The sequence below is a fragment of the Ursus arctos genome, unplaced genomic scaffold (genome assembly GCF_023065955.2).
Source record: "Ursus arctos isolate Adak ecotype North America unplaced genomic scaffold, UrsArc2.0 scaffold_24, whole genome shotgun sequence".
Classification (NCBI taxonomy): domain Eukaryota; kingdom Metazoa; phylum Chordata; class Mammalia; order Carnivora; family Ursidae; genus Ursus; species Ursus arctos.
In genome coordinates, this window is record NW_026622919.1 from 40,031,448 (window position 1) to 40,056,699 (window position 25,252).

A 25,252-nucleotide genomic window follows, 5' to 3' on the forward strand; every position below is an offset into this window, starting at 1 on the left:
AGAATTGTAAACAAACAGATATAATTTCGGGCACTCCTGCTCTGTGCCAGGCACTGACTTCAGTGCCTTCCAAGCATTGGCTCCCTTAGCCCTCACGACAACCTAATGAAATAAGACCCATGATGAACTCCATCTAACAGACGAGGAAACTGAGGCTTACAGAGTTCAAGAAACCTGCCCGGTCTCACTCAGCAGCTGGGCCCCCACTGAAAGCTGAATACACTTCCTTTATAGCCCGTTAGTGCGTTTCATAACTTGCATCCCCACCAACCCTAATGACTGATGAGCCACCGGAGGGAAAGGACGATGCCCTTTCGGTCTGCGGTCCCCAGAGCCAAGCGCAGGGCTGGGCATGCAGCAGGTGCTCAGTAAATGCTTGTAACGGAAGTGCTAGCAAGTTTGTGCTTCTTCAATGGAGTTCCACCTTCCCCTGACATCGGAATCCTCTGGGCTCAGAGGCGGACTCACCAGCAGCCTAAGAGGCTCCGACCGCTGGGCGCCTGCTTGTGCAGGCTGTGGGCGGGGCCCTACGCTGTGTTTATTTGGTCATCTGTTTTAGTTAAGTAGGTATTCTTTTTCTTTAACATGCCCCCCGGATTTGTAATTTGGGTCCCACAAAACCCGGATCTGCTTGAGGTGCCTGTTGGAAAGGCAGATATCCAGACTCATCTCCAAACTACCCAATCCCAGGCCCTGGGAGAGATTCCAGGCTCACCGAAGTTGGAGTATCGCGCTGCTAAATGTTTCCACCCTCCCCCAGTGCTGGGGGTATTTGCTTCAGGGCTCCCAGAAGAGTTACTGTTGTGGTCTACCTCTAGCCTCCTTTTCCTGGAAAGCGGTGGATTCCAGCAACAGGAGTTTCCTGAGTTCTGAATAGTTTCGATTCCTTCTTATCAGGTCAAGACCTGGGCTCTGCCAGTAAGCGTTGGGCTGGGGGTGGGGGCGGGGGGTAAAGGTGGGAAGGGGGCCAAGCCAGGGGAAGCTTGTAACCCTGTCCTGCCACCGTCGCTGCCCTGCCTCATGAAGGGGTCCTCGTCCTCTTCCCCTTTCAAGATACGCCTTCCCCCTCCTCCCCCATTCCTTCTAAATCACTGTTCAGTTTTGATTCCTGCTCTGAGAAGGAGTAAGTCAGCAGCCTCTGGGGAGGAAGGTCAGACCTGGGGTGCAGTGGAGCTCACGACTGGGTGTCCCAGAGTCACTCCAAGGAAGTCTGGTGGCCGTTCATTTGCCCTGTGTGTAACCCTGACAGGAGAGCCCATTCGAGCCATCAAGCCTTCACCGAGAAGAGACTAAGAGGAAAGGTGGGGGCCGCCGGAGGAGGGACTTCCCTGCAGCCATGGGAAGACAGCTGAGGGAGGCTGTTCTCCACACACCACGTCCATGCTTCCCCTTGAAATGCCCAGGAAGGTGGAGAGGCAGCCAGGCCCACGGGAGGTGCCAACCAGGCCAGCTGATCATTGGCGGGGACGTCACACTGCGCGGTCTCTTCTCAGGGGATGCAGTCGCGCCCCCTTATCCACAGTGTCGGTTACTGGGGGACAATTCTGGTCTGGAAGCCGATGACCCTCCTTCCAACGTACTGTCTGGAGGTCCATAGAAGCCTAATGCTGCGTCCCTCCCCTCGCTTCACCCCTGCATGCAAGCATTTTACCATTTCACGGCACAGGAAGAGGAAGGGGGGGTGCGGTATGGTATTTTGCGAGAGAGAGAGAAACCAGTCACATGACTTTTATTACGGTATTGTAATTGTTCTGTTTTTTTATTATTGTAATCTTCCACTGTGCCTACTATATACATGAGGCTTTATCGTACGTACGTATGTACAGGTAAAAGCGTAGTATGTATACGGCAGGTGCAGTATCCAGGTTTCAGGCATCCCCTGGGGGTCCCGGGAGGTACATATCCCCTGGCAGAAAGGTGGGGAACACTGTATAGGATGTCTTTCCTACTGACATAGAGCAGGGTCTGTTTTTGCTTAAAAAAAAATTTTTTTTGTAATTTTGAAATACACATGGAGTTGAGTTCCTTGGGCCTCTCTCAAGCTGGGTTTTAGAAACGGAGGTTTCCTTTGCACACAGGTGAAAAGGACAGAACGTAAGTGTATGGTTCAGTGAGCTTTGACAAGTACCTACACCCAATGGCCCACGATCTTACTGAGACAGCATCTCTATCGCCCCAGAAAGATCCCTCCCACCCGTTCCCAGGGGCAACCACTGTTGGATCTCTTTCGTCAGACGTTACTCATGTCTGCTGCAGAACTTCACGGAAAGGGAAGCATTCGCTGTGTGCATTTTGTGTCTGTCTTCTTTTCCTCAGTGTCGTATCTTTGAGACTGACCTATCTTGTGTGTATCAGTAGTTTGTTTCATTTTGTTAGTGTATTCTGCTGTAGTCTCTTTACTGCGACGTGTTCATCTATTTGTCTCTTGGTGACTACTGGGTCTATAATACATAAAAGCTGCTATGAAAGTCTTACACAGCCTTGGTGTGGACCTGCGATTGTATTTACTCTGAGTAAACACCGCAGAGTGGAATTTCTAGGTCATAAGGAAGGTATGCGTAACCTTGGGAGAAACGACCAGAACAGTTTCCAATGGGGTTTACAGGAATCGGAGTAGGACGTGGTTACTAGGAATCTGTAATTGCAGGAGCTTGTCAAGCAGTCTTCTCTGCTGGCTGTTACGGTCTGAAGGCAGCAGGGCAGGCAGGGCAGGAAGAGGACAGGGACGCAAAGGGTGGTTGTGGAGCAAGGACAAACTGGAACCCGTGAGACCGAGAGCACAGAACACATTTTCTCCCTCTGCCTCCAAGCCTCTATCTTTGATGGTGAGCACGTCCTGCGAAAGAAGCATGAGCCTTTGGTGACACACCTTAACGTGCTCCTGGAACAGAATTAGGAGCAGCCGAAGGAGATGCAGTGGCCCAGCCGCCTCCCCACACCAACAGGACAGAGAGCAGGAGAGCAACATTACGCATGCGTGGCAGCCTTCCACGTGCGGGAAGAGTATGGACACAACTTCAGTTCCTCTTTGCAAACTGCCTACAACACCCCTTTGGTGGCCCCTTCAAATCCAGAATTATGCAAAAAAAGAGAGGGGGAGAGAGACAGAGAATTCAGGAAACATAGTCCCGGCTTCACTAAGAGGTCCCCATAAAAATACCCCGCTCCGTGAAGGGGACTGAGAGTGAGTTTAGCGCGATGGGTGCTGAACCACGTGTAGAATTGTCGAATCACTCCATGGTACCCCTCGACTAATGCAACACTGTACGTTAATTATACTGGAATTTTTAAAAACATCACTCCAGGTCTTGCGCTTTTATCCAGCATTACAACCTCTGCCTTGGGTTTGGAGTGCTTCGGCCTGATCCATTTCACGGCATGGTGGATTCGGTTGGGTTTAAGCTGACAACGTTACTTGTTTTCTATTTGCGGTGGCTGCGCTTTTCCCTCTTTTTCTGATTCCTTTTGGATTAAATGGCATTCTTTAAATGCCACATAATCTTTTTGACATTTTACCTTTTCTTAGCTTATCCTCTGTTTTATTTCTTCGGTGGTAGAATTTACAACACATTCAGGAGCGAGTCCTGCCTCTGATTGCAAGGCACGGGATTTTTCTCACCAACCTAACAGAGAGGCATACAATGATGTGGTTAAGAGCCCATTCTCTGGCAGGCAGGGAGGCGGGGAAGGAAGGGTAAGAGGAAGAAACTCCCTTAATTTACGTAAATGTGTGTAAACGGAGTTGGGAGCCAACACCCATGAGAATCTGATCTTTTCATCACACACCAAAATCGGGCAGAGGTCCTTGGACTTTTTCAAGGTTTCTAATGTGTGTGTATGTGTTTTAAAGATTTTGTTTACTTATTTGACAGAGGGAGAGAGAACACAAGCCTGGGGAGCAGCAGGCAGAGGGAGAGGGAGAAGCAGACTCCCCATTGAGCAGGGAGCCTAATGCAGGACTTGATCCCAGGACCCTGGGATCATGACCTGAGGCGAAAGAAGATGCTTAACCAACTGATCCACCCAGGCACCCCCAGGGGAATGTGGTTTGAGACAATCTTATCATTACTTCATAAAGTACAAGGTCACCCCAACTTTGTCTGATTGTACAAGAAAAGAGGAAGAGGCAGAGTGCAGGCTAATGTTTTGTTAAGTTTCTGTTTTGTGCAAGACACTTTCCTTAGCCCAAGACTGTGAGTCCCTGACCCCCACCGTTGCCGAAGCTTCTCTCGTCTTCACACGGAAGTTAGTATGATTCTCCAAAACTAGACATCTGATTGTGTTCGTTCCCTGCTGAAAGCCTCCTAGGCCGTCAAAGCGAAACCTGTACACCCCAGGTCCCAGGGAGACCCACGGACGCCCTGCGTCTGCACCAAGAGACGCGTCCACGACTGTAGTTCACAGCGGCTTGAGTTGTAGCAGGAAAGCTGAAAACAACACAAATCTCCAGCAGCAGAACAAATGGATAAATGATGGAAGAGCCTTACAAAGGAACAGCAGGCCACAGAGACAAATCTCACACACACCCCAGGAAGTGAAAAGAGCCAGCTCAAAAATATGCCAACTAGTGTCTAGTGAGAGAAGTCCGAATCATACTTCCTCTCGGGGGTACTGGCTGCGACGAGTCCTGACGCGCCTCTGGGGGTGGGAGACGTGCTAGTTCTTAATGTCGGTGGTGGTTACATAAATGTTTACATCGGCAGCAAGTTTCACCCTGTACACGAAGGATTTGTGCATTTTCCTGTTTGTAGTTTCTACCTCAATTTAAAAATCAACAACTTCTAAAGTAGTGGGGAGACTGGGTTCCCGGGGACCTCTCCGCAGGCGCTGCATGGCTCCCTGGGCCCTGGCCCCGCTCCCCTCTCCCTCCTCACTCCTCCCCTACCGCATCCTTCCGGTGTCCACTCCTCTGGGCTCTCCGGGAACTCCCAGCAGGCCCGCCTGCCCTTAGGGGCCCGGCAGGAAATGCTTTGGATTCCGCCCTGTGTCACCAAATGGAACAGGGACCTGGCAGTGACTGATTCTTGTCCTGACAGTAGAGACCATCAGAGCCACATTCTCAAAAAATCTTCATTATGGTAAAATACACACAACGTAGAACTTAACTATCTTCGCCATTTCGAAGCGTACAGTTCAATGGTGTTCAGCACTGCGCGTTGTCATGCTACCATCCGCCCGCAGAACATCCTTCGTCCTGCAACCTGGAACTCCGTACCCGTGAAACAAAGCCCCATTCCCCCGGCCCCACCCCCTAGCAACCACAATTCTGCTTTTTTTTCCATCCCTTCGACTGCTCTAGGTACCTCCCCAAGTGGAAACGCAGTGTTTGTCTCTTTGTGACTGGCTTCTCTCGTTCAGCATAATGTCCTCAAGCTTCGTCCGTGTTGTAGCGGAAGTCAGCACTTCCCTCCTTTTTGAGACGGTGTAATAGTCACAGTAATATGTATATATAGACACTCATACACACATATTTTTAATCCCATTATCCATCGATGGACACTTGGGTAGCTCCCTTCGCTTGGCCATATATATATATATATATATATATATATATAGTGCTGCTATAAATATGGGTGTTTAAATATCTCTTCGAGTCCCTGCTTTCAATCCTTGACGGCAACACGTGAAATGGGAACGCTGCATCCTGGGGGGTGGTCTGTGTTTGGTTTTTTAAGGAACCACCAAACTGTGGTGTTGCATTGGTCTCAGCCGATAAGTGATGTTGAGGGCTAGAAAGGCCTGGGCGCTCATTGACCCCATACCACTTGGGATGAGCCCCACCCCCCGCCTCTGATATTTCCCCCATCGGAGCCAATGCTGCGACGGCACCAGCCCTTGTGGGGCACTGGTGGTTCTTAGGACTTTGAGACACAGCTCAGCAACAGCCATTGGGGAAGTTTGAAAATACGAGGTTTCTTGCTCATAAGTCCGGGAGGGTGCCCAGCACATGGGAGCCACCCAGGGAGGCTGTAGGGAGAGAGAGAGAGAGAGAGAGAGCGCACACAGACCTGGAGTTCTGCCTTTATGGGGGTCCTTGGGGGTGGCTAGGAGGGAATTAAGGTGCAGGAAGGGAAAAGCAGGCTCCCTCATGGGCCAGTTATCCAGGCTCCCCAAGACTTTCTAAAAGGGGCATTTCAGGGGAGCCTGGGTGGCTCAGTCAGTTACACGTCTGCCTTCGGCTCAGGTCATGATCCCAGGGTCCTGGGACAGAGCCCTGCATCGGGCTCCCTGCTCAGTGGGGAGTCTGCTTCTCCCTCTGCCGTTCCCCCTGCTTGTGCTCTCTCTCTGTGTGTCAAATGAATACATTGTTTAAAATCTTTAAAAAATAAAATAAAAGGGGCACTTCATGGATGGGGGCCACCTGGGGGCTGGAAGCTGGTGATGCATTTACTCAAGAAGGCGGTCTATGAACTGGCTGCCCCGCCACACATGGTAGTTTCCTTAGAGGCCTCACCATTTTCCATGCCCGCCCACAGAGTGCCAGGCTCCTTCCTCCTCGTCCTCCTCGACACTTGTCATTTCTTGCTATTCGATGGTGGCCATCCTCATGGGTGTGAACAGATCCTTTGGTCTACTCTGCAGAGATCAGAGAGCTCCAGACAAGCGTCTGGGACTTGGAATAAAAAATTGCTGAAGGAACTTTCTGGAGGGCTGTCTCTTGTCCCCCTAAGACCAGACCCAGGCCCTGGGAATGGATGGTGGTGACCGCAAGGTGATGTCAAGCTGTCTTGAAATGTCTCCCTTCTGTCCTAATTAGTCTGAAAATGCATCGGCCTTTGGGTTCGATTGTCGCTGCCTCCCCCTACCTAGTAGTGTGGGAGCAGGGGGCCCTACGACCTTTGTTTCCCAGCTGTGACTCACCTCCAAGGTGCATGTTGATACCAAAGTGCTTGTCTGCTGGACCTCTAGCTGTCCCTGCGTCTCCCCAGGCTCGGGGGGAGTTTGGGTTTTATTAACAGGACTTTATCAAGATAGTGTTTTCTATGGAGTGAAATGCACAGATCCTAGTTTGGGGGGCTGAGTTTTTACGTCTGTAAACAGTTGTGTGGCCACCATCCATACCAAGTTCCAGAACATTTCCAGCGTCCGGAAGTCTCCTCCGTGTCCCTCCCAGTCAGTGCTGTCCCCGGGCCATTGCTTTTCTGACCTGTCACTGAACTTGGTGCAGATGGAACGGTCCCAGCGAGCCTGGTTTCTTCCACTCGGCCGCGAGCTTCACTGAGGTGTTTTCCTGGATCCGTGGCGCCCTTTTGTTGCCGAGGGCTCGTCCACAATGTGTTTTTTCTTTCTCCTGTTGGTGCATATTTGTGTTGTTTCCAGTTTGGGGCAGGGAGGAGTAAAGCTGTCATGTGTTTTCACTTCTTTCTGGTAAGTATCTCGAAGTAGACGAACCAGGACAGAGGAGAGGCAGATATCTGACTTTATGCTCATCCATCAAGAAGTTGTCCAAAGTTGGGGCGCCTGGGTGGCTCAGTCGTTAAGCGTCTGCCTTCGGCTCAGGGCGTGATCCCGGGGTCCTGGGATCGAGCCCCACATCGGGCTCCTCTGCTGGAGGCCTGCTTCTTCCTCTCCCACTCCCCCTGCTTGTGTTCTCTCGCTGGCTCGCTCTCTCTGTCAAATAAATAAATAAATAAAATCTTTAAAAAAAAAAAAAAAAGAAGTTGTCCAAAATTGTCTTATTTTATATTCCGATCTGCGGTGGACGAGAGTTCCAGTTGTTCCATATCCAATCCCTAGTGAAATTGTCCCGGTGTCCCGGTGTCCCTGGTGTCCCCACGAGGACTCCAAACACCTTCCCTTTCTTTCTTTTCCCTCCTTTCTGCCCCAGCTACTGTCTGCCCCTTAAATCCAGTCGAATTCTGATTGCTCTAGGAATATAGTGGGGATGGAGGGTGGGCAGAGGGGACACGTGGTCTCAGCCTACGGTGGCCTCTCCAAGACGTCAGTCTTTGCAATGTCTGGTGCATCTAGGCAAGGCGCGAGGCGGAAGACAGGGGCAGAGCCCCCGTGTCTGGCTCGGGGGCAACTTCTCCCCACTCGGTGCCTGGACGACCCTTCACTTCTCCTCTATCTTGGCCGTAGTTTCTCTCCCGAGTACGTTGCAGGGACCCGCTTCGCTTTAGGTAAGTTGCTTGTCACTTGTCCCCTGACACAGCCCATCTTGTCATTTCCCTTAACTAGGTGCTGAAGCCACTTAGATGCACTTTATTTCATATGTTCCCCCAACCTCATGTCACTTGACATGTCCTATCATGTCCGGGACTTGCCCTCTCCTCGTTCTAAAGCCCAGCGGGAAAAGGGAGAGGGGAGAAGAGAAGAAAGAGATACATCCATAGAGAGGGGATCCGAAGCTCCCAGGGCACCACTATCCCCTAGGAGAACAATTCCCATTACCGTATTTTCTAGTCGGAAAACACTTCTTTCCACATGATTGTGTCTGCGTATGAGGAATAGAATTTTGAAAGGGAGAAATGCTTTTTTTGAGAACCTAAGTGTCCTATAGCTTAGGTTGCCACTGGTGACCGGGGTGACCCTGGACATGTCCTTTAGACGCTGAGCCTCAGTTTCTCTGTTTGTGAACGGGTACAAGCAGGCCTTCCTGCCACCGCCCTGTGCGCAAGCATGCCCATGACACAGCCCCTCTGCTTTCTGGGCCCCATGAGCAAGCACACTCAGGGGACACGGCCACACACTTATGGACGGTGTCATCTAGAAACTTGATGTTGAGTCAGTGGGGTCAGGCTCTTTGAGTCTATATGAACTAAACACGATTCTGTCTCAGGGGTGGAGCCCAGAAAGAGAGACGAGGGGAAAAGGTCACTGGGCTGGGAGTGTCTACTTCCCTCTCCCGGGGTCATACCCCCAGCCTTCCTTCCACATCTTTCTTTCTCTCTTTCTCTAGACCTACTTCCTCTTGCTTCTGGCTCCTCCCCATCCCCATCCCCATCCCCATCAAGCAACTGCCAGTTTGCTTTGGTTTCTATTTCCTGGTTAGCTCCTCCCAGTACCGAGGACTGCCCGGCTGTGGTGAGGAGCGGTGGTGGTCACTGAAGCGGTGGAGAGATGGCCTTCAGCGGCTCCCAGCCTCCCTACCTGAGTCCAGTGAGTTCCGGGGCAGCGGGCAGGGGTGGTGCTGGCCTCTGCCGCAGGAGGCAGCTGTGGGTCTCTGGGGGGATGACTATTGGGTGGCAGCAGAGGAAGAGGGCAATTGTCTCAAAGAAGACACAGGAAGAGGGACAGAAAGCCAAGTAGCGGAATCCTGACACAACTCTTCTCAGGGCTGGTGGGTCGATCATCACCAGCATTTGTGGCTTTGACTGCTGTTCACTGAGCTCCCCTGGGAGCCTGTCCTAGGTGTGGAAAGTGGGGGTGTAGGGTGGCGGGGGGGTAGGGGAGGCAGGCATAAGTAATAACTAGAAGAGTGTTGGCTTGTTTGTATGAACGGGGAGGTAAACAGGGTTTCTGGGGGCGCTGGCATGGCACAGCCCAGCATGGCCGTTAAGGGTACTTACTTTGGAGACGGCCTCCCTGGGTCCAGCCATTTACTCGCTGGGTGGCCTCAGGCAAGTTACTTTTACCTCTCTGGGCCTCAATTTCCACATCTGGAAAATGGGGATCATCCTTGAGCTTACCTCCCAGGGTTAAGTAAGGAGGCAGAGTATCTGGAGCGTTTGAACAGTGCCTGGCACGTCTCAGGAGTGAGAAGGAAGTGGGCTGTCCCTGCAGCGTGGGGCTCAGAGGGCTGCCTTTTGTACCTTTGGCCACATATGTGTAAGTTCTGTCTGCAGATGGCCTCGTCTAAACCCTGTAAGCCTTATTATCCCCACTTCATACATGGAAAACTGAGACTCAGAGAAGTTGAGGTCACTTGCCCGATGTGCCCAGATGGTAAGTGGCAGATAAGGGAGGTGACTTGCCTTACCCCCAGGAGAGGGAGGTGTCCACAGAGAGAGCGATGATTACAGAAGGCAGGCAAGCAGCAGCCCCAGGCCCAGGAGGCTTGTGTCCTGGGCCCTGCCCTGTAGTGGGAGCCCCTCTGGGCCTTGGCAAAGAGCTTGCCAAGGGGCCTGGGCCGAAGGGCTGACAGTGGACGGGGTGGGGCGGTTGGGGCCATACGGTGGGCAGGGAAGCTGCTAGCTCCGCACTCAGCAGGGGCCCTGGCTTGGCCTGTTTCCTCCCCACTGCCCGCTGAGTGGGTGGGTTGTCACTGGAGGAAGCTGGACCAGGCCCTGTTGTTGGCCTTTCCTCCATGGGGCTGTCAGGGTCAAAACGTGTCACCTTAGGCTCATTCCTCATCAGATGGGGGATCCCAGAGATCCTTCCAGGCCCCGACATTTCATTATTCTAACTAGGTTTTACTTTCCAATCCTTGCATTCAGAATGTTCAACCCAGAAGGGAAATCCTGCTATGGGCAACAGTGAGTAAAAACAGGGACTTGGAGTCCAGACAAGAGAGGATAGGATGGGTGCAGCCTCCCCAAGCACCAGAACACCTGCCCCCCCACGTGGGTGCCCTCTCTCAGGCGGCCCACTGACATCCAGCACAGTGGGAAGGTCACGCGGCCAGGCTCCTTGGGAGTCTGGCCCCCATTCCTTGCCCACGTGGCACCCGCCTCAGCTGGTCAGCGTTATCAGAGGTCCAGGACAGAATCTGGAACCACAGTCAGAACAAGACTCGATGTTTGGTCTGGGGAAGCGCTTGGTGAGCCCGGAGCAAGGACTTCTGTGCTGTGTCCTGAGAAGCAGCCTGTGTGGACAGCATGGGCGCTGGGGTTCAAACCCCACGCTGTTGCTGACCGGCTAAGTGGCTTTGGGCAAACTACCAGATTTTTGTGTGCCTCAGTTTCCTCTGTAGAAGTGGTGCTAGTGCTGGGTAATGAGGTAACAGGGCAGGTTAGCCACCAGCAGGGCCTGAGAACCCCTGGGGCAGCAGCACCCTTTAGCTAAAGTCTCCTGCTGCCTCCTGCTGGTGAGTGCCCTCTGCCGGCTGGGCCCCCTGGCGACACTGTCCACCCTCCCACCTGTGGAGCCCGGCTCTTCCGGACAGGAAGAGCAGGAAACCGTCCTCAGCCTCCAGGCACAGGCAGGAGCCGAGAGCAAGTTCTGACCTAGCAGAGGAATGAATTCCTCCTGACGCTAATAGTTGCCCTTGTCAAAGACCTGGAAACCAAGGGCTTTCTGTGTGGCATCTCATCGAACCCTCTCAAGAACACCGCCCGGCCGGTGCTGTTGTCCCAGTGTTCCGAGAAGGGATCTGGGGTGCAGACAGGTCAAGTGACTTGCCCAGTAGGAGAACTGTTAGCACAAGGAGCTGGGATGTGAACCCACGTCTGTGGGACCATAAATCCAAAGGTTCTCTCTTTCTCTCTCTCTCTCTCTCTCTCTCTCTCACACACACACACACACAGGTCCAAATTCCACAGCCGCCTTGGCCCGCCAGGCTTAAAACCACACAAATTTGTTTTCTTACAGTTCCAGAGGTCAGAAATCTAAAAGTGTCAATAAGGCTTCAGGGGAGACTCTTTCCTTGCCTTTTCCCACTTCCAGAGGCCACCAGCCTCCCTCGACCGGAAGTCCCGTCCTCCATCTTTAAACCCAGCAGCTTCTTGCCTCTGTCGGCCCAAGTCCTACTACTGACTCTGCTCTCCTGCCTCCCTCTTTGAAGACCCCGAGGCCCACTCAGATGATCCAGGATAACCTCCCCATCTCAAGATCCTTAACTTAATCATGTCCGTAAAGTCCCTTTTGCCTTGTAAGGTGGCATACAGTAGCCACAAAGTCCGGGTATCAGAATGTGGGCTTCTGGGGGCGGGTGGAGAGGGGGTGCTAATTCTTCAGCCCATCATACCTCCTTGGAGCCAACCGGGGTTGTCAGTGTCCTCGAATCCGTCCACATATACTTCATCCATAATACGTAAATGCGTGGGTATGGCCTCCCCCACCCATTTTGTTATACAAATGGTGTCATTTCCATATCATTCTCAAAGAATCCCCTTCTTCCTCTTCTTTTTTTTTTGTGGAGCCTATGTGGAATCCACTGTATGGAAATACCATGATTTATTTCACCATTTTCCTCTTCGTCAACTTTTAGACTCTTTCCAATCCTTTGCTATTCCAATGTTGCAGTGAATAAACTTGTCTGTAGGATTATACTCCATTTATCGTTTTTTTAAAGATTTTATTTATTTATTTATTTGAGAGAGAGAGAGAGCATGGGCAGGGCAGAAGGCAGAGGCAGAGGAAGAGGGAGAAGCAGACTCCCCACTGAGCGGGGAGCCCAACATGACACGGGGCTCGGGGCTCCATCCCAGGACCTTGAGATCATGACCTGAGCCAAAAGCAGATGCTTAACCGACCGAGCCACCCAGGCTCTCCAGATTATATTCAGTTTAAAACAATCTTGTTTTTCAGAATTTGGGGACACCCACCATTTAAGACATACTGAAATCTCCAAACCTTTCCGGGGAAATCAGTGCTTGAGATTAACCTGTACTGCCCCATCCCCATGATCCGAACACTTTCCGCCACCACCCCAGCCTTCCTGCTGGGCACGTAGGACCCCATGTAACCACAGTCTGATTGTAGATCTTTACACCTCAGCGTGAATAGGCTTCGGGAGGGCGGCGTTCTTGCCAAGAGTATTCGCCTTCGAAACATATGTCTTGTGACAGGATGAAAGGCTCTTATGAGCCTTTTAGGCCTCAACAGATAAATGAGGGGAGTGTGTTTTCAGAGAAGTATGCCACGCTGGGCCGTAAGCTGTGCCAGGCTGACTCTACTTCTCCAAAACCACTGGGATGGACCGAGACAACATGAACTCAGAGAGGCAGAGACGTGATTTGCTCAAGGTCACCGAGGTATTTAGTGACAGAGCGCAGACCTGAGCCGAGGAGCAACAGACGTCCCCTCTCCCAGAAGCCCCTGTCGCAGTCCGTCTGAATGAGGTCCCGGCATCATGGGCGCTGTCCCGGTGCCCATCACCACCCTGAGCAAGGGTGGGCTTCCTTGGGTTCCGAATGGCCGTGTACATGCTACTTCCTCCTCTTAGAAGCTGTCCCTTCCTGTCAGACGCTCAAGGGTGGCCAGGGCCCCAGCCCATCCTCTCAGAGCCCCCCAGGTCTCCCCGGCACGATGGCAGAACGTCTGCTTCTGCTTCCTCACAGGCCTGGGAGATCCGTGAGGCTGAGACGCCCTAGCACAGGGCCCACACACCCAGGCCACCGCTATGGCAAATGCTGAGGGAACAGGCAGGAGGAGGCAGGCCCACTGACTGACCAGCATTTTCTCCCCGCAGGGCATCCCCTTCTCCGGGAAAATCCAGGGGGGTCTCCAGGATGGACTGAAAATCACTATCAAGGGGACCGTTCTTTACTGCAGTGGAACCAGGTACCTGGAACGGTTTCTTCTCTCTAGACTCAGCCCTTAGCAAACCAGGGCACCCGTCAGCAACCCCAACACCCTCCGAGCCACCTGCACCCGGCCCAGAGGATCCCAGGTGATCTACATGACCCCACTGCCATCTGCCAGAGCGTCCGGGGACCACGAACATCGACTCCCCACAGACATAGGGAGAGCAGGAGCTCACTGGCTAAGGAGGGGAGCGGACCAGCCCAGAGGCAGACAATCATGTTCTGGGATCGAGCTTTCTACACTATAACCCAGAGCTGCAAAAGTATCACTTTCTTCATTTCTCATAACTGCCCAGGGCCCTCATTTGGCTGGTCTAGAAATATTTTAAACTTGTCAAATGCATTTTGGTCTCTTTCAGTTTCGAGATATTTTCTGGGAAATGCTAAGTCCATTCAAAATACAAACACCCTTTTCCTGCTTTACCCACCCACCCCTTCCCAAGGGGGACTTCCAGAGGCTGGAGGCCCTTCGGAAGCTCGCGCAGCCCTGGCTGACCTCTGTGGCAGGCAGGTGGCCCAGGGCAGTGGGGGTCTTGCCCAGTTTGCACAGGGTCTGTGTCCATGGGGGCTGCCTGCTGAAGTCCACAGCGCCCACGAAAGCCCCTCTGGACACGTGGTCCTCTCTCAGAAGCCTTTCTGCCTCAATCCCAGATGTCTCTTGCCCGCAGAGGTCCTCTCTGTCATCACCTTGCAGGGACCTGGGACCTCTTGGATCCCTTCATGCTTCTCCCAGGCCCAGCCCTACCTCAGCACGGCGCTTCTCCATCACGGCTTTCCTTGCCAGGTGGACATGGCCACGCTGACCGTGACTTCTCCGAGAACCCCGAGTGCCCCCAGGAGACTCTGAGGGAACGAGGCATCGGGATCCCCTTAAACCCTGCCAGCAGGGGACTCTGGGACCTCCCCTCTGAACTTTCCTCCTTTCTCCCTCTCCCTCTGCCTGCCCCTCCTCCAGCACCAGGAGGGCTTTCTACGCCCATCCTGTCCCCATCTCTTTCTGCAAAGCTTCTGCGCTCATCCTTCCCCGGGGCAGGATTTTCTAAGGACTCAAGGAATGAAGCTGGAGGACCACAAAGTGAAAAATGCACCCAGAGACATTTCAGAAAAATAGTCTCCATTTTAAGAGGAATATAGACTTAGAATTGCTGTTTCCAGAGTCCGTGGGAGCCTCCTTTCCCGGAGGGAGGGCTGGCTGGGCTCAGGGCCATGGCAGGTCCCTATGGGCCTTGCTGGCTGAGGGTTCTCGGAACCACCTCGCATTGAGGACGACATCCAGAACTCATGCTCCTCCAGCAAGAAATCGAGCGGCCTGTGCAGGAATTGAACAGAATGTCTCTCAGGGGCGCCTTTGGACTTGGTGCAGGGCCTGGCCCTGTGGGGGCTGTGGATGACAGGAGAGCGCTGTGCATTACCTGGGGAGACCCAGGCGACCCCGAGAAGCAGGCGGTCAGGCTCACGCTGAGTTCAGGGAAGGCTGGGGTAGACAGAGGTGCCTCGGAGGAGAACCTCAGACTGGAACTTGGCTTTAGGACTGAAGGAGCTATGTCTGGGAAAGGGCAGAACAGACATTTATTGTGCACCTTTTGTGAGCCAGGCACTTTGGAAAGTTCTTTGTTTTAATTCCTCACCTTAGAGCCATAGCCATGCCCAAAGGTGGTTTTGATGGTGAGAGGCTTCCTCCGAGGACAGAGACAGGAATGGACATTTACTCGGGTGGGGGCTTCCCGAGCACCCCCTCACTGAGCATCCCCAAGGGAAGGACCTGACAAGCAGTGTAGAGCTGGGGTCCGGGTCCAGGCCTGCTGACTTCAGGGCCACCACTCCGCATGTCACACGTGGGACACACGCCAACCTCCAGGGAGAGACGGACGTACATACTGAAAGCTGTCATGCCCTGGGAGCTACCATTTATTCGATGCTTCTCTGTTAGTACCTAGCTCTGTAGGTATATTCCATCAATTTCAGATCTTTTTTTTTTTTTAAAGTTTTATTTTATTTATTTGACAGAGAGAGAGAGAGTACAAGCACAAGTGGGGGGGGGGCAGAAGGAGAGGGAGAAGCAGGCTCCCCGCTGGGCAAGGAGCCCAATGTGGGGCTCGATCCTAGGACCGAGGCATCATGACCTGAGCCGAAGGCAGACGCTTAACTGACTGAGCCACCCAGGAACATTTCAGATGTTCTTTAAATTTATTTTCTTCTTTCCCAATTGAGCCAATGGGGACTGACCTCCAAGTATCCACTCAGCAGGAAAGGCTCTTGCTTCCAGGCACATTGCTGGACTTCCCTCTCTGATACAAATTTGAATCCATTTTCAAGCCCATGCTTCCTGTTGCTAGCATCAACGTTTTTCTTTACCTGGTTTCTACATGTTTTTAGAAAACCACACTGTAAGGGCAGAATGCAATCACTACACAAAAACACATGAAGAACCCATTAGGAGAACGGAAAGGATAGCCGCAAGCTGAGGATGGCCCAGACCTGCCGTGCACGTCGTACACAAGTTCACAGACACCAGTCAAGGGTGTGAGGTTCCCTCTCACCTCCGCCCGCAGTAAACCAGGCTACAGAACGCCATCTGGTTTCCCTCCGCCTAGGTTTGCTGTGAACTTTCACAGTGGCTACGGTGACAATGACATTGCCTTCCACTTCAACCCTCGGTTTGAGGAGGGTGGCTACGTGGTCTGTAACACGAAGCAGAACGGATCCTGGGGCCCGGAGGAAAGGAAGATGCATATGCCCTTCCAGATGGGAAATCCATTTGAGCTCTGCTTCCTGGTGGACAGCTGGGATTTCAAGGTGAGCAGCTGCGCCCCGCACACCCCTTCCCGCTGCCGACCTCCCAGCCCCATCAGGTGTGGTGGTGAGTAGCCTTTATAAATCATACGAACCTGTATTTTTTTTAAAGATTGCAGGTATGTATGTATGTATGTATGTATGTATGTATGTGTTGAGAGAGTGCAAGTAGGAGGAGGGGCAGAGGGAGAGGGGGAGAGAGAGAATCCCAAGCCAACTCCACGCTGAGCACGGAGCCTGACTCAGGGCTCAATCCCTCGACCCTGAGACCATGACCTGAGCTGAAATCAAGAGTCAGACATTCAACCAACTGAGCCACCCAGGGGCCCCTGTAAAGCACACTAGCCTTTAAATAATCACGTGTACAATGCCATTAGACAGACGGCAGGACCTCTCCCTTGTAGGCGCCCTGCGGCGGCTACAGTCTCCTCACACACCTTCCCCTGCATCTCCAGGCACACCTGGTGCTGCTTCTACTCGGGAAATAAGAACTACATACATCACCATGGTGCTTTTTGGCCCTGCGGGTCTTTAAAGTTCTAGTTAATTCCATTCCTGTGCTGTAGCCATTCAGGTTCTAATGGCTTAGTTTTGCATGGTGTTGCAAATTGCGTTAGTAAGCAGAGTAGCGTCTCTGGGCTTGGGAGACGGGGTGTGAGTATCCCCGTGTCTGTCCTCCTCGGTGTCAGCGTGGATGTGCCAGCCCCTCAATGTACGACCCAGGGTCGCCTCTCCTGTGCCCCCCACGAACACGTTAATGCATATTTAAAGAACACCTCAGAGGAGCTAAGATTAGAAAGATCAACTGACTGCAATAAACAAGCAACCACAAGAACCAAAAAGCAAGCAGAGACTGGGCTCGGGTGCACTATGGATCATAGGCCACGCTCTTACATGGCGCAGCTCTGAAGGCTGGTGCCCCTGACCCCAGGGGCCAGATGTGAAAACTAGACACAGGGCTTGATTCCCGGAAGCAGGGGCTCAGGTCCCCCACCTTTTCTTGGGGAAAAAGCCCTCTCCTGGAATGTATCCTCGTCTTGGCAGGTGGCGGTGAACGGGAACCATTTTGTGCAGTACTCACACCGCGTGCCCTTCCACCGTGTGGACACCCTCTCTGTCACCGGGGCTGTGCAGCTGTCCTACATTGGCTTCCAGGTCAGACTGTCCACCTGGCACCTGTCTTGGGGGACTGAGTGCAGGGCCCTGTCTAGCCACACCTGGGCCCTGCTGGGTGGGCTTGATGGTAGCAGCCAATCTCCTACCCAGGTGACTCTGGGGACACCCCTCGAGCTCCCCTGTCCTGTCCTTCTGTGCTCCTGTCTTTGTCTAGAACGCTTGCCTCAATCTCCCGGACTCCCGGGCCCCTCCTCTCTGTCACTGTCTACTTCCGCCATGCTTAGGAGGCCATGTGGCTCCAGAAAGAACTTGGGAATCAGACTGAATCTAGCTCAGCTCTGCTCATTGTCATCAGCTGTGGGATCTTAGACAAGCAACTTTGCCGCCCCGGCCTCAGTTTCCCCATCTGTGAAAGGAGCACCGTCACTGCTGCCCCATGAGTTGTTGTGTGAATTCAAGGAGGTAATACGTGTCAGAGGTCACGACGCAGACTGCACAGGCCCACACTAGGCTCCCTCTGTGTTTTAACATCTTCGAATGTGTTGCCGGCATCTAAAAGGTCAGGAGAAGAAGTTCTGCATTCTGGAGATAGGTGGCGGTGCTGGCTGCACAAGTGTGAATGTACTTCATGCCTCTGAGCCGTCCGCTGAAAATTGGTTGAGATAATAAATCTTATGTGTATTTTACCACAATTAAAAAAAAAAAAGGCCAGGCAGTATCCCATGGAAATCTGGATTTCTAGTCTTTGAAAACTAGGAGGATAGGGGTAAGCTGGGCCCACGTTCCCACAGGGCCGCAGGAAGCTGGGTTGGAACTGCTATTATCACTTCCAGTCTTTGTGCTCCCGGAGATCAGAAAAGCATAGAGTAGGCCCACAACAGTTACAAGCTCCTCTCTTTTTTGTCCTAATCTCTCGTATTGCCTGCCGACCCAACTCTCTCCCCTATAGGCCTGGGGGACAGAGCTGGCAGGGAGGAAGAGAGGGTGGGTAAGGAGAGAGAGAGATGGAGGGGAGTGGAGGGGTGGGTGGGGAGAGAGCTCACCGGCCTCACTGGAGCCTAGTTCCCCCCTCTGTCCCCCCACGTGATCCTGAACACCCAGCACTCTCCTCCCTGCCTGGCTTCCTCCCTCTGGCTCAGGCCCCCGCCTTTCCATGCTTCCTTGGCTCCATTAATGCTTCTCTTCATGCCCTGGTGCTTTTTGTTTTAACAGAACACCCGAGTAAACTTTACCCAGCCTGCCTTCTCCACGGTGCAGTTCTCCCAGACTCCCTGTTTCACACCCAAGCCCAGGGGGCGAAAGCCAAAAGTGAGTTCAATGTGGAGGCCTTGGAGGCCGAGCATCTCAGCAGGAAGGACAGAGGGTCCAAGAGGCTGGTTCCAGCAGGCAGGCCCCATCACACCCACCCGAAGCTTCCCTGTCTCCACCACACCACCTGGCCCGAGCTGGGGACCTGGGAGTCAGCCTTGTTTCTTCTTTCCCCTCCTTAGTCTCCCTGCAGTGCTCCCACACCTCTCCCTCCCGAAGCCACAGTCTTCCTTGGGCCAGGCCATTTCACCCTTGACTACAATGACCATGGTCTAGTTCCCTGCTCACCCTGCCCACTGTGGCCGTGACCCTCCTCTACCCAAATCTGATCACGTCCTCTACCTGCTTAAACATCCCAAAGGTTCCAAGTCCTTCTAAATAAAGCCCCGATTCCCCAGCAGGACGTGCAGAACCCCGCTCCACTGCCCCCCCCCCCGCCCAGTCTTGCCCCAGCCCACCTCCTGGCCACACCCCCTCACCCAGGACGCTCAGGTGGCCTCCACTGCTCACTTGAGGCTTTCTCGGGCTGCCATGCTTTTGCACCTGCAGGCTCGGTGCTAACACTCCCCGCAGCCAACCTTTACCAGCCCCTCGGTGCCCTGCTTAAATGTCACTCTTCAGGACCGTCTTCACTGCTTGGAGCATCATGGGATGCCCCCGTGTCCCCGTGGACTTCATCCATATCCATGCTATCCCAGTCACTGTGTCCTGTTGTAATTGTACTTACATGTCTGTCCCTGTCACTCCACCCCCCTCCTTCCCTACACCCACAAGCCCCTCGTGGGCTGGGATTGTGGCTTGTTCATGTGAGTATTCCCAGCACTTTGCATGGTGCTGAGCAAGCAGCAGGGACTCAAGGAACGTGGAGTGTGGCCTGCACAGCCAGCAGAATGAGAGACTGGCGAGGGCAAGAATAAGCCACTGCATGGGGACAGGGTCTAGGACAGAAAGGGAAGCAGGGCCTGGCCCTTCCTTTGGCCACTGGAGCAGTGGGGGCTAAAGGAAAGGGTGCCTCTTTACCACCCAGCCTTTCTGTGGCCTCTCGAGGTCCCGACGGGGCCTGTGCCTCCCGCCATGCTGACTTCAGGACTGGGAAAGCTATGGGGAGTCTTTGCAGCCCGACTTTGGCTCTGGCCTGGGGAATACAGGGTATGGTAGATAGAATCAGCCAGAAGTGGGTAGCTTTTGGATTTTATCCCTTGCTACCTGGAGGGGCCTGGGCAAGCTGATTAGCCTTTCTGAGCCTCGTTGCCTCACTAGGGAAACAGGAGCTGAGGATGCATCCCTTATAAATGTCCTGAAGCCAGAGCCTGGCACACAGTAGGCCTTCACTAAATGCTTCAGCTTACGAAAGAGATACGGCACGGGAAGTCATGGTTTTGCCTCTGGGAGCTAAGGGAAGCTGTATGGCCTTTCCCTCCGAGGAGCCATTGAGGATGTCCCTGCCCTCAAGGATGGTGTACCTGGGATGGGGGTGGGGCCGAGGATCTGGGCACCACAGGCTCTGGAAGCCTTGCTTGGGAGCAGGAAGGAGGGGAGCATGAGTCTGGGGAGGCCTTTCTTATGACAGTTTCTGCCAGTGTCTCCCCTGCACGTAACACTCATGTTAACTACTGTCTGATCTCATCCCCTTCAGTCTGCAGGCATTTGGCCAGTCAACTCGGCTCCCATTGTAAGTCTCTTGAGTTCTCCTGGGATCGTCTTCCTTTTGCTTCTTCCTGTGGGTTAGAAGGAGGAGGCAGGGCTGGGCACAGAGTCTCTCCCGTGGCGGGGCACGGCCGAGGCCAACCCTGGCCATCTGCCTGGTGGTGGGAGGAAGTGGGGCTGGGGGGGTTGGCTAGCCCTCATGGGTTGGAAAACAGCTTGAATTGCCACTCCCTGCTCAAGCCCCCTGCCCTTCTGTGAGCAGCCACAGGAGCCCGAGCCCCCCACACTCACTCCTTCCTCCTGGGAAGTGAAGCTGTGCTAGACCAAGTCCCCGAGAAGAAAGATGGGCCACGGGCCACTAGGGCAGCCTATTTCTTCTCCAAGTAGAAGAAACCTTTGCCCCTACCTCATCCCCTTGAGGGAAGAAACACCTCTACCCGCCAGTTTTGGGGGCGCTGGTGGGGTGGGGCACGGTTGGGCTGGGTACACGCTCTCAAGATGGCTGCCTCACAGGGTGTGTGGTAAGCGGTGTCCTCTGGTGGCAGGTGGTGGTCTGTGCGCTGGTGGGAGCCAGTTCAAATCTGAGTTTCTTTCTTCCAGACTCAAACTGTCATCCACACGGTGCAGAGCAGCCCTGGACAGCCGTTCCCTGTAAGTCGGGTCGCAGCCCCACCACATCCCCTTTCACCGGGTGCTGAACTCAGTAGTCCCAGAGGCAGGAAGGAAGCCATGGAGCAAGGAGGACGGGGGTATGGGGTGGCCCCTGCTCAAGAGACGTGAGTAAAATTCCCCTTGGGCCGACAGGGAGTCTGGATCAGTGTGGATGTACCCAGCGGCCTAAGAAGCAAGTCCCCTTAGGGACCAGCAAGAAAACGGGTCCTTCTGTCACTGAAAGGGGAGCGCGGTGGTCCTAGCATCTGGGTCCTGAGGACAAGCCTTGGGATGTCACTGCTGGTAGCACGTTTCCCCTGTGACTCAGACGGGAGGTCTGGAGTTAGTGGGGCTGCCTGTGGAAGGGCCGAGGGGCAGGCAGGTGCCCATGATGAGGTCAGGGAGCATGGCAAGAAGTTCGAGCGAGGCTGACTTGGGAAGGAAGGCGAAGGGGAGAAGCCAAGGGCCTCGCAGTGGGGTATCCCCTCGAGGACGCGGAGGGGCTCGTGTGGGTGTGCACTCCCAAACTGAACTTCCTGGTGTCTTTCAACAGAATCCTATTGTCCCACCTATGGCGTACCCCACCTCAGTCTATGTAAGTGGTTTCTCTGGGAGGGGCGGGGGCCTTGTCTGTGTGGGGCAGAGTGGGGGGTGGTGAGTGGCTTACAACATCAGGGCAGTCCTATAGTAAGCTGAAGTTCTGGAAATACCCAAGTGAATCAAAAGGCTGTTGAAGGGAGCTGTCACCTTTGAAATGTCCTTTCACCATGAGCCTGTTAGAGGACCTTCCCCTCCCAGCCCAGTATTTTTTTGTGCAGCCCAAGTGCTTTTCACGACAGTGGAAGCCCGTTACTTTGAGGAATGCTGGAAAGTCTTCCTTTGTAGTTTACTAAGCCACATAATGATATCATGGAGCTCTTTCTTTCTTTTTTCTTTCTGTTTAAAGATTTTATTTATTTACTTGATAGAGAGAGAGAGAGCGCGCACAGGCAGGCAGAGCGGCAGGCAGAGGGAGAGGGAGCAGCAGGCTCCCTGCTGAGCGGAGAGCCTGACATGGGGCTCAATCCCAGGACCCTGAGATCATGACCTGAGCCAAAGGCAGACGTTCAACACACTGAGCCACCCGGATATGCCTTTTTCTTGAAAATATATTACTCACAGGCATAGCTGTCAAACCCAGTTGATAGTCCAAATTCATGGAAATTGGCACAGAGCTGCCCTCCACAGCTGACCTGCCCCTCTCCCCACGACAGCCGATGCCTTTCTTCACCTCCATCCCGGGTGGGCTGTACCCCTCCAAGAGCATCTTCGTGTCAGGCACTGTCCTGCCCACTGCCCAGAGGTAAGCCACGGCTCTCAAGAAGGAGAGACACCCCAAGGTCCTTCTGGTCGTCCTCCTGGCTCTGGGCAGGCTGGGACTCCGGGCTCAGGGGACAGAGGAGGTTCACGTGAGCTGCCCACCCCCCAGGTTCCACATCAACTTGCGCTCCGGGAGTGACATCGCCTTCCACCTGAACCCCCGTTTCGATGAGAACGTCGTTGTCCGCAACACGCAGATCAACAGCTCTTGGGGGTGTGAGGAGCGAAGCCTGCCCCAAAAAATGCCTTTTGCCCGAGGCCGGAGCTTCTCGGTAAGGGGCCGCGGCCTGGACCTCAGAGGGGCTCAAGGGGCAAAGAGAGCGGGGCGGGTGGGGGCCCCTCAAACCATAAAGGAGCTGATGCCTCTGGGGTGGGGGCTGGTCTCAGAAGAGAAAGTGCCCCCAGATTGCTGTGTTCTTGTCCTCATGCTGTCCCACGGAAGGTGGGTGGTGGCACCTGCTGTTCGCACATGAGGGGACAAACACCAGCGCAGGTCCCTGGCCTGAGGTCAAACTGCCCGTAAGTGCCAGGCGGGCCCCAAGCATGAGCTGTCATTCATTTATTCAGTCACGCATTCATTCAACAATCATGGACAGATCCCTGGAAATAACAACGGGTCTGTGCAGAAAGCAAAACAGAATCATGGGCTCGAGTGAGCTCTGGGGCAGGGGCCATGCTGCCTTAGATGGGGACAGCTCTCAGAGGTGGCCATAATGTCACCTCAGACCTCACGGACAGAAGCCGCCTGCCTCGCCAAGACCCCAGGGGGACATTCCTGGGGGGCAGCGGAGAGGGCAGCTATCACTGCAAAAGCAGGGAGTCACACCCAGGGCCCGACTAGGGACCGGGAGGCCACGGCTTCTGAGTCGGACAGAGTGTGGGTGGTATGGCTGGAGGTCCCATCCCACAGAGCAGGTGTTCCCAACCCGACTCCACGTGCAAATCACCTGAGGAACTTCAGAAAGAAAAAGCGATGCCCGGCCCCACCCCTGCCTGGACATCCTCACCCACATTGACAGGATGACTGATGGAGGGCCTCGAGAGCCTTGGAAAGGATTCTGGGTTTCAGTGCAGTGTGTTGGTGTGTTTCAAGCCAGGGAGGAATAGACTTCATAGAGAGCTGTGTGACTTTGAGCAAGTGACTTAACTGCTCTGTGCCTCAGTTTTCTCATCTAAAAAATGGGGCTAATAAGAATCTCCATCACATCGAGGTGTAAGGATGAAATGAAAGAATGTCTGTGACAGGCTGAGGACGGGGCCTGGGGCACAGTAAGCGTGCCGCCAAGTGTCCGGTGTCGTGATGATGTTTTGACGGACGTGGGCCCTCTGCCTCCCGGAGAGCGTGTGGGGCGGGAAGGACAAGTCAGGAGGCTGCAAGGCAGGAACGCAGGTGCGGAGCGCTGCTCTGTGCCGGCCACTGGGGACAAGGATGGCCCAGGCCAGTGTTCCTGCCCCTAGAGGCTCAGGCTCGGTGGGAGAGTAAGGATCGGGTGGGGGGCGCCTGACGAGGAGGGCTCAAGGTGGGTGGGGGGAAGGCAGGGGAGGCTTGCTGGCTGGGGAGAGGCTGGCGTGAGGCTTGCTTAGATCGTGTTTGAGGAAGGCAGGCGGGCGGAGGGAGACATGAGCCCGCAGTTAGGTTGGGGGACTTCCGGAGGGGAGTGCGAGTGCTGTGGTCTCTGTCCAGGTGTGGATCACGTGTGAAGGCTACGGCCTCAAGGTGGCCGTGGATGGTCAGCACCTGCTGGAATACTCCCACCGTCTGAAGAATCTGCCTGCCATCAACAGCCTGGAAGTGGGGGGCGACGTGCAGCTGAGCCACGTGCAGACATAGCTCGGCTCCCTGGCCCTGGGGGTGAGGGCGGGCCGTGTTGCCGACTGCCTCCGCTCCTCACCTCCCTCTTCCCTGTCCGTCTCCCTGTCCCTGCCCCAGGCTTTCCCAGCCTGCCGTGGAGCTGGGACTTTTCTGGAGAGAGGGCGTGTTTGTCTGGCTCTGCTGCTGGCTGGGCCGGCACCCGGGGCCACGGCTGCCCACATCCTACCATCTGAGGAGAGGGGGGTGGTCCCGCCAGGCTAAGCCCTATGTTCTGTCCCCTTGGCAGAAGGGGAGGGTCTTGGGCCTTCCCGAGCTCCCAGACCAGGCCTACACCCTGTCTGCCTCTTAGCCACATCCCCACCCCGCCAGTCAAATCCATCCCAGCCCCAAGCCACCCCCTGTTCATTCCACGTGGGAGGCCGTCTCCCGGGCCCTTCCCCCTTCCCCTTCAAGCTTTCCTTACACCCAGGTCCCCCCCGCCCCGCTCCAGGAAAGTTAGCTTGTACGCCACTGGTCTGTACCAACTAACAGGACCTTTCTCAACAGGGGCTCTGCTCTTTCCTAGGGTCTTTCAGAGAAAGACACATGCTTATTGGCACATATGTACGGGGTCATTGTGGTTATTGAATGTGTTTGGAACATTTTGGAGTCTCTGGAATTGGGGAGGTTCTGGGTGAAGGCAGGGGGGCAGAGAACATGGGCTTGCTTTGATGGGGTGGGTCCTGATATCCACACCTGCCCTGGGGTTCCCCACCAACCCCACATGGGTGGGAGAAAGCAGGTTGGGCTCGGGTCTCCTGGGCAGGCATCTGTGATGCACAAAGCTTGGTAACAGGTGAACCCAGCAAGTAGCCTCACACTTCTGGGACGGGCCAAAGGCTAGGCCAGAAGGCCAAATGGCAGGGCTGGCTTATCAGACCCGTGTGTCCGCATGGGAGGAGGTGGCGGGTGTGGTGTCGGGAGGAGCTGACACCTGTGTGTGTTCCACTGCGGGTCCTGGCGTTAGGGGTTAGGGTGTGGTGGGGACAGTGACTCAGCATGTGGGTTTCTACCAGCCACTGGGCCAGTGCAGGGCGGCCGGTTCTGTGTCCACGTGATGCCAACCCGTCCTGCTGCCTCCACCAAGGATCAGTGCCTCGGGAAGCAGGCTGGGGCT

At 54.3% G+C, this 25,252-nt stretch overlaps 1 protein-coding gene across 2 annotated transcripts; it reads left to right on the forward strand.

The window, feature by feature from the left end:
- Positions 1–8,778: 8,778 nt before the first annotated feature.
- On the forward strand, positions 8,779–24,698 carry LGALS9 (galectin 9). 2 transcript variants are annotated; one of them, XM_026517682.4, is made up of 11 exons: positions 8,925–9,102; positions 13,295–13,386; positions 16,004–16,205; positions 17,247–17,357; positions 18,531–18,626; positions 20,263–20,298; positions 20,874–20,924; positions 21,478–21,519; positions 22,178–22,266; positions 22,393–22,555; positions 23,968–24,698. In XM_026517682.4, the coding sequence occupies exons 1-11, from the start codon at positions 9,064–9,066 to the stop codon at positions 24,112–24,114; spliced, it is 1,068 nt and encodes a 355-aa protein (XP_026373467.1). In that variant the 5' UTR covers positions 8,925–9,063; the 3' UTR covers positions 24,115–24,698. The 2 variants fall into 2 exon arrangements, with proteins under 2 accessions (XP_026373468.1, XP_026373467.1); XM_026517683.4 differs by lacking the exon at positions 18,531–18,626 and having other exon boundaries at positions 8,779–9,102.
- The last annotated feature ends 554 nt before the right edge of the window (positions 24,699–25,252 follow it).

Coding starts and splice junctions, on each gene's coding strand:
- LGALS9 (XM_026517682.4), top strand. CDS start 9,064: ATGGCCTTCAGCGGCTCCCAGCCTCCCTACCTGAGTCCA. Junction 13,387..16,003: donor CTTTACTGCAGTGGAACCAG/GTACCTGGAACG, acceptor CCCTCCGCCTAG/GTTTGCTGTGAACTTTCACA. Junction 20,925..21,477: donor GCCCTGGACAGCCGTTCCCT/GTAAGTCGGGTC, acceptor GTCTTTCAACAG/AATCCTATTGTCCCACCTAT.